Source organism: Neoarius graeffei, chromosome 2, assembly GCF_027579695.1.
Source record: "Neoarius graeffei isolate fNeoGra1 chromosome 2, fNeoGra1.pri, whole genome shotgun sequence".
NCBI lineage: Eukaryota > Metazoa > Chordata > Actinopteri > Siluriformes > Ariidae > Neoarius > Neoarius graeffei.
The window spans coordinates 101,361,963-101,376,413 of NC_083570.1; the positions used below are offsets into that span (position 1 = coordinate 101,361,963).

General features: G+C 41.9%; 1 protein-coding gene across 3 annotated transcripts in view; it reads left to right on the forward strand.

The window, feature by feature from the left end:
- Positions 1–14,451, forward strand: part of LOC132882073 (sodium bicarbonate cotransporter 3-like) — a 118,942-nt gene that overhangs the window by 3,025 nt on the left and 101,466 nt on the right. For all 3 annotated transcript variants that reach the window (XM_060915303.1, XM_060915301.1, XM_060915302.1), the window contains exons 2-3: positions 5,972–6,053; positions 11,117–11,266. In XM_060915303.1, coding sequence (XP_060771286.1) covers positions 5,972–6,053; positions 11,117–11,266 — 232 coding nt within the window. The remainder of the gene's footprint in view (positions 1–5,971; positions 6,054–11,116; positions 11,267–14,451) is intronic.

Consider the following 14,451-nt stretch of genomic DNA (forward strand, 5'->3'; position numbering starts at 1 on the left):
CTCCTCTAGCCGCTTTATCCTTCTACAGGGTCGCAGGCAAGCTGGAGCCTATCCCAGCTGACTACGGGCGAAAGGCGGGGTACACCCTGGACAAGTCTCCAGGTCATCACAGGGCTGACACATAGACACAGACAACCATTCACACCTACGGTCAATTTAGAGTCACCAGTTAACCTAACCTGCATGTCTTTGGACTGTGGGGGAAACCGGAGCACCCGGAGGAAACCCACGCGGACACGGGGAGAACATGCAAACTCCACACAGAAAGGCCCTCGCCGGCCCCGGGGCTCGAACCCGGACCTTCTTGCTGTGAGGCGACAGCGCTAACCACTACACCACCGTGCCGCCCCATACTAAAATATACTAAATATATTTAACAGTTATTCCATGAAATCAAGTCGTACATGAGCTGATAGCCGACGAGGCGCGTAGCACCTCTGAGGAGTGTTGAGTGTAAATGCGGCACTTCTGTCTAAACTGGAACTAGGATGATATTTTACACTGGTTTCAAACTTGAACTGGGCCTCTGGACATTACTCTGTGTGTGTGTGCGTGTGTGCGTGTGTGCACGCATGTGCGCGTGTACTCAGTGTTGCTTTGGCACAGCTACAAACATCCTGTTGAGTGTGTGAGTTGGGGGTAGGGGACGGCTTATCCTGTGCCACACATCACACTTCCCAGACAGGTGATATCTCTCAGCATGATACATAGGACTGTTATAGACCAGAAACAGACTTACACACACACACACACACACACTGCTATGAAATGTTCCAGTGTATACAGCCAATTCTGATGTATTTCCAGTGAAGAGGGCCTGTGTAGGTGTGTGAGTCTTGTAGGAATCAGGGCTGATCTTACACTCTCTCTCACACACACACACACACACACACACACACACACACACACACACACACACACACACACGTTTGTCTCACTATCCTTGTGAGGACCTTCCATTGACATTATTATTGCAGTTAATTAATGCTGTGCTTGCACCTAACCTTAACCTCAGTAATAAAAAATCAACTTTTTGGCTAGTTTAGTTATTTATTTATTTATTTATTTATTTCAATTTTTGTTTAAAAAACAAACAAACACAACAGCAATTTCCTTGTGGGGACCATCCGAATGTCCCCACAAAGTTGAAATTGTCAGGTTTTACTTACCTTGTGGGGACATTTGGTCCTCAGTAGTATATAAAAACATGTGCATGCGCGCACACACACACGCACGCACGTGCTATTTCTAGCCACCTGTGGTGTGTTTTGGTTGTGAACACCATGGTGCATCTGTTGCATCACAGTTCTTTCACAGCTTTCTCTTCAGCCCAAACCTCTGCTAAACACTAAATGCTCACTGCTAAACGCAAGCTGTGTTTGGGCAAACCTCTACATTCTGGTGTTTTTTTTTTTATTTTTTATTTTGTTATCACGGTCACAAAGCAATAATGATAATGCTATCTACTCGCTAACAAGTTAACATCAGACCCTAGTGCCTAAGTAAACATAAACACAGCATTTTATCAGCTCACTTTGAACACTCCAAGGAAACCAGTGCCTTGGAGGTGCTGAGGGACATGAGCTCTAAGTAGAGAGAGGGAGAGAGAGAGAATTTGCTTCATGTGTTGATGTAGATCTGATCCTGGCAGCTCAATACAAGTCCCTGAGCAGCTTTGCCCTTTGCGGATTATGTTCTTGCCATTCCATTGTTATGTTGATATAGCATACTGATCAGTACTGGGTACTACCACATTTAAAGCTGCTATTAATAACCAAAAGCCTCTGGTGGACTGGAGACCCAGTCTGATTAGCCTTGTGCTTGTCCTCAAATAACACACTCAACAAAGCAATCAGCAACAATTACACACTTTCACTGGCACAAAGACCAGTAATTACACTACGTAACCTTTTTTGGTCCTAGGTACTAAGGTGGGGTTTACATTAGACCGTATCAGCGGATCATCAGATTAACATTTTTAAAAACGATTAGCGTGCACACAGCAACGCCAATACACGATTCGCGTGAACACAGCAACGCCAATATACGGATATGCTAATCACATGACTAATTCGGCACGTAAGTTGAAATGTGTCAGTGCGGCTCAGCGCTTCCTCCTCAGCGGCTGCGCTCCAAATCACTCCGCCCTGAACAGCGAGTGCCCTCTGGAGGGTGCGCACTCCGGCCCTGCGCAGCTCACAGAGCGCGCGAGTGAAGCGCACGAGCAGTGATTCGGGACTGAGCCGCTGTGCGCAAGTCACTTACCACTTGCAAGTGGAAGGATGGCAAGCCTAAAGAGCATCATAACTACACAATGGGCAGTATTTGCATCAGTATTTGCAGTATTTTCATACTTATATACTCTTTAATGAAAGGTGATACAAGGTGGAAGTCCGCGCCGTTTTTCAGCAGTCGCGTCACATGACCAACGCCAGCGAATCAGGAAGGTGGAGGTCACAGTGACGTTGTCCAATGACGACGCCAGCTAGAGCTCAGCACAGCGTATCCGCGTATTCTCAATGTTTACACAGCACCAGATCAGACACGATCTGGATTGAATACGTGGACCCTGGCAGATTCCTGTTTCCCGGCGTTTCCAGGCGTTTTAATGTAAACGGACAGTGCATCCGCGAAGAAAACGAGACAGATACGGTCTAATGTAAACTTGGCCTAAGTGTCATTTCCTAATTGCTTATGCCTCAGAGGTATAGAAAATGCCTATTAATAATCTCCTCAAACTTTGCTTTCATGACCAGGACACTGGTGTTTTAAGATTGACCAATTTTCCTTGAGGAAACGGGCAAATTTGCATCTTTTCATCACATAAAGTCAGAAAAAAACAGGTAAATTTTCAAAATACCATATGTGAACAAAAAGACAAACATTCACCTGGTTTCTCAATGAAAATGGGTAAATCTTAAAACACCAATGGCCTGGTCACAAAAAGTTTTGAGGAGGTTGCTCATTTTTGTGGCCATTTTCTCTCCTTTTGACTTACTACCGGAGTTGCTAATTTCATGACTTTGTCGCTAGATTTAATGACTTTCTGACTCTTCCCAGTGACTAAAAATCTAATCTAGGGCCTAGCAAGCTTATTTCTTAAATTTTGCACTGAAACTATTAGCTACTATGTTTGCTAATACATATTTTAATACTTTTTAAAAATATTCTGCAATATAGAAGATGGTACCACATACCAAGCTCGGCATGATGGCCACAAATTTATTTTCATGTCCTGAAGCCTCACACTTCAATTCATTTTGAGGGCTACAAGGTCCTGCTCTTGTCATGGGGTTTTGGGTATTTTGTCCTGTCCTTGCTTCTGCTCCCATCCTGACCCCTACAAGCTTCTGCTCCCATTGTGAGCTCCACAAGTTCCGACTCCCGTCCTAACACCCACAAGTTCCTGCTCTCATCAATACCCATGAACTCCTGCTTGCATCCTGAGCTCCACAAGCTCCCACCCTCATCCTCAGCTCTACAAGATCCTGCTCCCATCGACGACCACAAACTACTGCTCCTATCCTGAGCTTCACAAGTTCCTGCTCCCTTCCTGACACCCACAAACTTCTGCTCCCATTGACACCCACAAGCTCCTGCTCCCATCCTGAGCTCCACAAGCTCTTGCTCCTTTCCTGACACCCATATGCTTCTGCTCTAATCCTGATCTCCACAAGCTTCTGCTCACATCGACAACCACAAGTTCCTGCTCCCATCCTGAGCTCCACAAGCTCCTGCTCCTTTCCTGACACCCATAAGCTTCTGCTCTAATCCTAATCTCCACAAGCTTCTGCTCCCATCGACACCCACAAGCTCCTGCTCCTATCCTGAACTCCACAAGTTCCTGCTCCCTTCCTGATAGCCACAAGCTATTGCTCCCATCCTGACACCCACTAGCTCCTGGTCTCATCGTCATCTCCACAAGCTTCTGCTCCCATCCTGACCCCCACAAGCTTCTGCTCCCATCCTGACCCCCACAAGCTTCTGCTCCCATCCTGACCCCCACAAGCTTCTGCTCCCATCCTGACCCCCACAAGCTTCTGCTCCCATTCTGAAATCCACAAGTTCCTGCTCCATTCCTGACACCTACAAGTTCCTGCTCCCATTGACGCCCACAAGCTCCTGCTCTTATCCTGAGCTTCACAAGTTCCTCCTCCCCTCCTGGCCCCCACAAGCATCTGCTTCCACCCTGAGTTCCACAAGTTCCTGCTCCTTTCCTGACACCCACAAGCTCCTGCTCTCCTCACGAGTTCCACAAGCTTCTGTTCTCATCCTGACCCCCACAATCTTCTGTTCCCCTTCCCGACCCCCACAAGCTCCTCCTCCCATCAACACCCACTAACTCTTGCTCTCATTGTGATCTCCACAAGCTACCACTCCCATCCTGACACCTACAAGCTCATGGTCCCATCCTGAGACCCACAGTTTCCAACTCTCCTCCTGAGACCTATAAGCTCGAGCTCTGTTTCTGATCTCCACAACCTTCTGCTCCCATCTTGATACATCGCTTAAATTCATTGTTCCTTCTACCCACAAGCTCCTGCTTCCATCCTGGTTTCCATAAGTTGCTTTTTCTTCTTGATTGTCTGTTTAGTAAACATTTATTGACAGAATGCTACCTTTACATTTTACACTGTAAGTGAGTTTAGCATGGAGATGTTCAGGACATGGTCAATGTCTTTGTCAAGTTCTGTCAAAATGTCCTCTCCTTCCTGTAGGTGGCAATCACTGAACCCTAAAGGAGGAATAAGGACTTTTGGATTATTTATTTTTATTTTTAAATTGAACTTACTACTGCAATATGTATTTTTTTTTGCAAACTGTACCCCTTAACTGTTGGTTTGTTTGTTTAATTCCGCAGTTGATTGTGATAGATTTTTGGGTGAGAGTAATGAAAGGGTGAGCCACACTTTTGTACATAGAATTTAAGCCCCTCTTGCTCATATCGTTAAATATTTTAACTCTGCATTGAGGCGTGACCACCACCTAATTGTGTAATGTGTAAGAGCTTCACTGATCCACCTGCATTGTGTTTGAATATTAGAGAAGCACCCGGCTCACTGATGCCACTGTCTGATCCTGGAGGATTATATCTGGTGGTGGTGGTAGTGGTGGGTATGAGATTGTGCAATAGAGTGTAATTAATGTCAGGATGCAGACAGAGAGAGCCTGGTGGTTGTGGCATTTGTGATGCTGCTTTACATAATAATTAGACCCAGTGTTTTGGATCCTGTCACTGAGAAAAGGCGTGTGTGTGTGAATGCGAGTTGTGTGACTTGTATTTTTAGATTCAAGCATAATTATGAGGTTCATGTTGTTTTCTGATATCCTAAATGTCATTTGGCTGTTTAAAAGGCAAGAGTTGATTTGAATGTGTGTGTGTGTGTGTGTGTGTGAGAGAGAGAGAGAGAGAGAGAGAGAGAGAGAGAGAGAGAGAGAGACTGACTAATCTGAATGTTGAATATTTTAATTAATATAACAACATTAATCACAGGTTTAATCAAATAGGAGCTGATGCAAATTTTTAAAGTCAAATAACGATTTACATTTGAAGAGGCTGTGTTTTAGACTGAATAAAAAATGTGAGCAATGAGTTTCAGATCAGGCATTTTTTTTTTCTCATGGGGAGAAAATGTGAAAACCTCCTCTCCCTCTTACATATACTTTCTGAGTGAGAGCTTCATTACTTCACCCTGTCCAAAATCAATCATTCAGGTGGCCTTCTATTATTGTGTGTGTGTGTGTGTGTGTGTGTGGGAGGTTGGCATGGCTGTGAGGGGGAATCTTTAAGTGTAGTTAGATGTTTATGTCTCTACCAGGGAAGTTAAAGCTACAGCTGAACCTCAGTAGCTCTTGGCACATTTATTTTGCAGTTTGTGTCTAAAAGGCTGAGACGGTGTGTACCTGCTACATGCCATCTAGAAACACACATCTCACAGCTTGATGCTATTTGTGTGTGTGTGTGTGATAGAGTCACAGTGAAGAGGCTGTTGTTGACTACGGCAAGATCAGATCAGCATTACATGCAGACTTCGAGACTGAAGAAGTAGAGAGTAAGTACATCCATTCATTGGTATGTGTATATTATCTTTCATCCAGTAATATAGTGTATCATCCATCCATCCATCCATCCATCCATCCATCCAGCCAGCCAGCCAGCCAGCCAGCCAGCCAGCCAGGCACATAATCATTCATCCATCCACCTGTCTGTACTATATCCATCCATCCATCCATCCATCCATCCATCCATCCATCCATCCATCCATCCATCCATCCATCTAGTCATCCCTCCCTCCATCCATCTGTCTGTCCATCCATCCAGCCACATAATCATCCATCCATCTAGCCAGCCAGCCAGTCAGCCAGCCAGTCTGCCACATAATCATCCATCCATCCATCCATCCATCCATCCATCCATCCATCCATCCATCCATCCATCCATCCATCCATAAAGTCATCCCTCCATTCATCTGTCTGTCTGTCCGTCCATCTATCCAGCCACATAATCATCCATCCATCCATCTATCCATCCATCCATCCATCCATCCAACCAGCTAGTCGGCCAGCCTGCCACAATCATTCATCCATTCATCCATCTGTATAGCCATTATCCATCCATCCATCCATCCATCCATCCATCCATCCATCCATCCATCCATCCATCCATCTGCATGGTCATTCATCCCTCAAGTGTTTACCTATCTAGCTATCTATCCTTACATTCTCTCTCTCTCTCTCTCCCTCCCTCTATGGACACAGTGTTTTTGGTCATGTATTCAATACTTATATTTTTACTACCAAAAACCCGCTACACAAAAACTATCCATCTGTATGTTCGTATATACATTTATCCATCCATGAGTTATGAAGCCTTCAGCACCTCATGTAAAAACAAAAGAATTATCAGAAATGTATTATTGATGAAAAATACAAACTGTCAGATTATTTAGTTATTTGTTCATCGTGACATTTGCTCTGTGGAATTGTAGTCTCAGTTTTTTGTCAGACTCTGCCTGCCAAGGAAAATGAATGTATCACCTGCTGTGAATTTATCAGTGAGGATAAACACAAGCTCGCCTTCAGTCAGACCCCACAGTATGGCAAGATTGAACAAATAAATGAATATAAAAGAGCATTCAAGATGATTATATTGTAATGTTGAAGAATCTGAAGCATGGATGTAGAGGGATAGAGTATGTTAGAGATTTATCTCAAGTTGGTCTTCAGACAGAACTGAAAAAGGCAAGTAAATAAAACTGAGTCCTTGTAGTCTTACACCTGTACTGGTCTTTGGAAAAAGACCAGGTGATGTTTTTCCAGTGTTTGACTGTTTTGGTGACCATGCGCCAGTGTAGCTTCAGTTTCCTGTTTTTTTTTTTGCTGATGTTTGTTGTGAGATGCTTTTTCTGCTCACCACTGCTGTAAAGAGTGACTATTTGAGTTATTGTAGAATTTCTGTCCAACCAGTCTGGCCATTTATCTTTATCTTAATTTATCTTTGTTTAACAGAAAACAAGAAAAGCAAAACAGCATTTGCAAAAATTCTCCTCATGAAGTATGAAGGGATCATGCAAAGTTCTGTACTACTTTTACAACTCTGTTCTTAAATGGCGATCCTGAGTGTGTAGCAGGATCTGAATGTTCTTTCTGTTCAAAGACGAGGAAATCCATGTATTAGGATGTATGAAGGATTTATACCCTGTGCTAATAGTTCAAAATTAGCTCTAGTGAACAGAACTACTATCCCTAATATCAGTTTAGCCCAGCTGGCTGTCCTGTGATATTGATTTAGGTCAGGATGTCCTCAAACAGTACCACAGTTGTCCCAGGAACATCTCAATATGAGATTATATATTATGATGTTTCTTATGGTTTTACTGTTGGGGTCAGTGTATTTAAATTTACTAACCCCATTTCCAGAAAAGTTGGGATATATTCCAAAATGCAATAAAAACAAAAATCTGTGATTTGTTAATCCACATGAACCTTTATTTAACTGACAAAAGTACAAAGAAAAGCTTTTCAACAGTTTTACCAACCAACTTAGATGAAAGATACATCTCATAGATGAATAGATAGATGAAAGATTCATCTCATGGATGTGCTAGGATGCATCATCAGTGATGTAACCTGCAGTCATTGGGTGTTTCGAGTCTTTCACTGTCATACACCCTCTCCCAGGTGACCCAGCCAGGGTTGATCAGACCCCAGCTTGTGTCCCAGCAGCATTCGTCCAAGGATCCGCCCTCTTAATCCAAAGCCACCTTGTGGCTTTCTCTGTGGCTTCTGCTGCATTCTTCATGGCTTTCTTCTTTGCTTGCCCTGTGATGCCTAGCATTGTAAATACCCTGCAGAGTGACTGCCCTGCAAAGCCTTGGCAACCCACTTCCATTGGCTCACATCAGACTCGCCAGCCTTGCCTTTGGCATGTGTCCACAAGCTCCTGGTACTTGGCGCACTTTCTCTTGTTGGCCTCGTCCACAAGCTCTTCCCAGGGTACAGTTAATTCCAGCATGATCAGTTGCTTGGTGGATCTTGAGACAATGATCATGTCAGACTGCTGAAGCGATGGTACTATCTGGGCTGGGAACTTAAGCTGCTTGCCAAGGTCCACTTCCAAATATCAGTTACTGGCAGTGGTGAGGAGGCCAGCCTTTGGTCCTGAATGTGAACGCGGCTTCTCACTGGCTCTCACAAAGATGAGCCGCTTGGACTGGTGGTGGTCCTTGTTATTGTGGATGGCTGTGGCTACACTGTCCGCAATTGCCTTGAGGACCTGGTCATGATGCCAACGGTAGTGACCATCTCCCAGGGCTTTTGGGCAACTGCTGAGGAGATGTTCCAAGGAACCTCTTCTGGAGCTACTATCCCTAATATCACTTTAGCCCAGCTGGCTGTCCTGCGATATTGATTTGGGTCAGGATGTGCTCAAACAGTACCACAGTTGTCCCAGGAACATCTCAATATGAGATTATATTTTATGAGGTGGGCGGCACGGTGGTGTAGTGGTTAGCGCTGTTGCCTCACAGCAAGAAGGTCCGGGTTCGAGCCCTGTGGCCGGCGAGGGCCTTTCTGTGTGGAGTTTGCATGTTCTCCCCGTGTCCGCGTGGGTTTCCTCTGGGTGCTCCAGTTTCCCCCACAGTCCAAAGACATGCAGGTTAGGTTAACTGGTGACTCTAAATTGACCGTAGGTGTGAATGTGAGTGTGAATGGTTGTCTGTGTCTATGTGTCAGCCCTGTGATGACCTGGCGACTTGTCCAGGGTGTACCCCGCCTTTCGCCCGTTGTCAGCTGGGATAGGCTCCAGCTTCCCTGCGACCCTGTAGAAGGATAAAGCGGCTAGAGATAATGAGATGAGATGAGATCCTTTCATTTTAATAACACTTTTTAATTGTATGGGATCTGAGGATACTAATTGTTGCAGTTTTGCAATTGGAATTTTTACTTGATACAAGACTTCAGCTGCTCAACAGTCTGTGGTCGCCGTTATCTGATTCTCCTCTTCATGATGCACCATACATTCTCAATAGGAGACAGATCTGGACTGGCAGCAGGCCAGTCAAGCACACACACTCTGTCTACAAAGCCATGCTGTTGTAGGCCATGCAGAATGAGGCCTGGCACTGTTCTGCTCAAATAACCATGAACTTCCTGGGAAGAGATGTTGCCATCAAGGTGACATGTCTCTCTAAAATCCCAATATACACCACCACATCAATGGTATCTTCACACACATGCAACTAACCCATGCCGTGGGCACTGATGCCCCCATACTATCACAGATGCTGGTTTTTACATCTTTCTCTGATAACAAACTGGATGGCTGTGTTCACCTTTGGCACTGAGAATTTGATGTCCAGTTTTCCCAAAAACAAGCTGAAATGTGACTCATCTGACCAAAGCAGACATTTCCACTGTCTTTCGGTCCATCTGAGAGTTCAGGCCCAGAGAAATCAGCAGTGTTTTCTGACTAGAATTGATGAATGGCTTCCTCCTTGTGTAATACAGTTCCAGGTTGCATTTCTGGATACAGTGGCAGACTGTGTTAAGTGATGATGGTTTTCCGAAATACTTCCGAGCCCATGTGGCTATATTTGTCACATTAGCATGATGGTTTCTCAGGCAATGCCGCCAGAGGGCTCGAAGGTCATGCACATTCAACAGTGGCTTCCGACCTTACCCTTTACGTACTGAGATGTCTCTGAATTCCCTGAATCTTTTCACAATATGATGTTCTGTAGATTTTGAAAAACCTAAAATCTTGTGTTGAGAAATGTTCTTTTGGAATTGACTAACAATTCTCTCACGAATTTTGGCACAAAAGAGTGAGCCACGCCCCATCCATGCTTGCAATGACTGAGCCTTTGGTGCAGCTCCTTTTATACCCAATCATGTTACCAATGAACCTGCTTATCTTCCAAAAAGGTGTTACTTGAATATCCAATAAACTTTTCAGTCTTATTTTATCTCTGTCCCAACTTTTTTAAGTGTGTTGCAACATCAAATTCTAACATTACTTATATTTACAAAATACAATTAAGTTGGTCAGTAAAACTATTGAAAATCCTTTCTTTGTTCTTTTGTAAGTTCAATAAAGGTTCACTTGAATTAACAAATCACAGATTTTTGTTATTATTACATTTTGGAAAATATCCCAACTTTTCTAGAAATGAGGTTTATAGAACACTTTATGTAATACTTGATTAAGTTTTCCTTGCATTCTGACAACTAGAGAGTCTCTGGTCTGTGTCATGTCCCAGATTCAGAGAGAGAAAAACTTAATTATATGGACCACCAACATCCAAACAATCAGGACAAGGAGCTGTCTCTAGTTGCCTGTCAATCATGCTGCTTGTCAGTTCAGAAAGTGCTGCCTTTTGCATTAAATGCAAGTGTTTTTGAGTGGACATGAAAGAGATGTGAGTGTCCAAATGTCTCTTGGTGCCCTGTGATGGACTCAAATCCCTTTCAGGATGTTGTCCAGTCTTGTAAAATCTCCAGATCTACTGCAACCCTGCACAGGATATTTGTTTGGACTTTGAATTTCAAAATGGCATCTAACATCCTCCAAAATCACTACTTATACCATTAATTGTGTCTGTGCTCTCTGTCCAAGGTCACAGGGCTGTGTATGTGGGAGTTCATGTCCCTTTTGGGAAGGAGAACAGACACAAGCGTAGACACCGAGGACACAGACACCACCACAGGAGAACCAAAGAGAGAGAATCTGAGCAGGATGCAGGGGAGAGAGAATCTCTTGCACAAGGTAAGCCTTATCTAAGGACATATCCTCAGTTCTTTGAGATTAATAAACCTTTCATCTTCTCTTTCAATTCATTTGTGTGTAAAGCATAAGATTATCTTGACTTTAAATGGCACTCTGTTCCATCTCGCAATGGTCTTAGTGGTGTACTCAGTGACTAGTTTGCTAACAGGATTTTGTAAACATACTGCATGTTATACTCTTTTGAGTTTAGAATAATAAACAATTTGCAGAATACAACACCAATTCCAAAACAAGTGGGGATGCTGTGTAAACTGTAAATGAAAACAGAATGCGATAATTTGCAAATCATGGAAACCCTATATTTCATTGAAAATAGAACAAAGACAACATATCAAATGTTGAAACAGAAATTTTTATTGTTTTTTGAAAAATATATGCTCATTTTGAATTTGGTGTCAGCAACACATTTCAGAAAAGTTGGGACAGGGGCATGTTTACCACTGTATTGCATCACCTCTACTTTTAACAACACTGTAAAAGTTTGGGAACTGAGGAGACCAACTGCTGTAGTTTTGAAAGAGTAATGTCCCATTTTTGCCTGATATACAATTTCAGTTGCTCAAGTTCGGGGTCTACTTTGTCATATTTTGCGTTTAATAATGCACCAAATGTTTTAAATGGGAGACAGGTCTGGACTTTAGGCAGGCCAGTTTAGCACTCGGACTCTTTTACTACGGAGCCATGCAGTTTTAATATGTGCAGAAAGCGGTTTGGCATTGTCTTGCTGAAAGAAGGAAGGCTTTCCTTGAAAAATTTTTTATCTGGATGACAGCATATTACCAGAGATGATGTGATCCCCGAATTCTTTGCAATTTTACATTGAGAATGTTTCGTTATTCTTAAATTGCTGCATTGTTTGCCCATGCAGTCTTTCACAGAGCAGTGAACCCCTCCCCATCTTTACTTCTGAGAGACTCCGCCTCTCTGTGATGCTCTTTTTATACCCAATCATGTTACGGACCTGTTGCCAATTAAACAAATTAGTTTTTTTTTATCATTACACAACTTTTTCAGTCTTTTGTTGCCCGTCCCAACTTTTTTGAAACGTGTTGCTGACATCAAATTCAAAATGAGGATATATTTTTCAGAAAACAAAGATTTCTCAGTTTCAACATTTGGTATGTTGTCTTGTACTATTTTTCAATGAAATATAGGGTTTCCATGATTTGCAAATCTTCACATTGTTTTTATTTATGTTTTACACAGCGTCCCAACAAGAACAAATGCACAATTAGAACACAAGCCAGACCAGGGATTAGAAACAATTTATTGTTCACTGTGGAAGGAATTTTTATTTATTTATTTATTTATTTATTTATTTATAATGTTCCTATTCCAGCATTCCGCATACTCATGTTTAACTGGAAACCAGTTAGAATAAAACTACCCTCTTAGTACTTATGTTAAAGTAAAGGATGTTTTCTTTGATTGACACTGCAGGATGCCACAGTATGACACCTATAAATGTGAGAGCTTCATTCTAGTTTGCAGTGAGATTTGTTACAGAACTGTAGGAAAAATACTTTCTGCACAGATTTTCCTGCCATTGCATCATCTTCAAAAATCTGTCTATATCTTCCTGTAACCAGGTGTTCAGAAAATAACAAATTCTGGACAGCAATTTAGGCCTACAGCAAAACATTTTTTGGTTTAGGCTATAGTTTTGTGAAATCACACTAGAATATAATGATATAATGAAAATAATAGTACTAACCGGATAAGCACTTTTTTAAATAATGTTTTCACTCTGGAAAAATTTTGACTTATTTCATTTCTTTAAAAATGAATATAATAATAATAATAATAATAATAATAATAATAATAATAATAATAATAATAATAATTAATTTCTTGTACATAAGTACATTTAATAATCTAAAATTTGGCTGGATATACAATAAAGCTATATAGAAATACTAAATTGTGTTAAGAAAAAAAATCTAAATATGTAAATATGAAAAAAAATCAAAACCTATCCTAATAGGTTAAAACTTTAGTATTTATTTATTTATTTATTTATTTATTTATTTTCAATGTAACATTCTGTTCAGTTTTGGTTTTCTTAAACCAGCATTGATTATGTGATAATGTGATGAGTCCTCCATACAAATTCTTGAGTACGTTGTTAACTATAAAACCAATAACCTATTAGAACAAGCTTGTGATCTGATTTACAGCTGGGAATTACCATCAGAGCTACTGTTATAGAAAAATCAATCTACAACTTCTGAAAAAATCAGATCAGGGAATTGAACATTGAAGATTGCTATTGGATAAATAGTTACTAATTACACAAACACACACTGTGATTTACCTATTTGCACTGGCGATATTAGGGGAAAGCAGGGATTGGGGAGACTTGGGACAGGTTGTATTCCCATAAATTAATTTCAACCAATCAGGTTTTAGATTCCATCAGAAGTTAGATGTTGCCCCTTAGAGCAGTGTTTCTCAACCACTGGGCTGCGGCCGCAAAATGCCGTCTAGTGGGCTACAATTTTTTTTCAAGTTGAAGCTAACTTTTAGTAGGGTACAATTACTGGGTGGCATTTGATGTCACCAAAAAGACACGTACAAAAAGCCCCCAAATCCCTCCTTATACAGGCATAAATGAGACAGGATTTATCTTGTAGTGTCCTGATCCCCAGATCTTCCTGCACTTAGATCCGTCTACCGCCGTCTATCTTATAGGGTCCTGATCCCCAGATCTTTAACCCAGCCACATATAAAAAGTTGTACGCCTCTATGCTCTTCCAGGTTTTCATCTGTGTGTCTGTGTAGAATGATGTCTACATCACCAGGTAGTCTGAGATGTCAGGGAACTTAATGGATGAATAATTTTCCAACTCTTAGGAAAAATCCTTCTTTGTTAGTGTATAAGGATCTAATCCCATTGAATGGTTTCTTTATCTACTTCTTTTGAGTGTACTTCTTGGTTTTAATAACTTGCTTGTTTGCTGGACACAAACATGGCAATAAGTTCTTGTGTTAATCGCCCAGACTCCACTTTTGGATCATTAATCCCTTTTGACTGAGAATGTCCTGCATGCATGGTTTTCTGTCAGCTTCTGAGACATCCATACAGTTTTAAATACAATACCTACAATTAAAAACAGTTTGTTTTTATGGCACTTATTTAATTCCTGGACTCCCATCTGTAACAG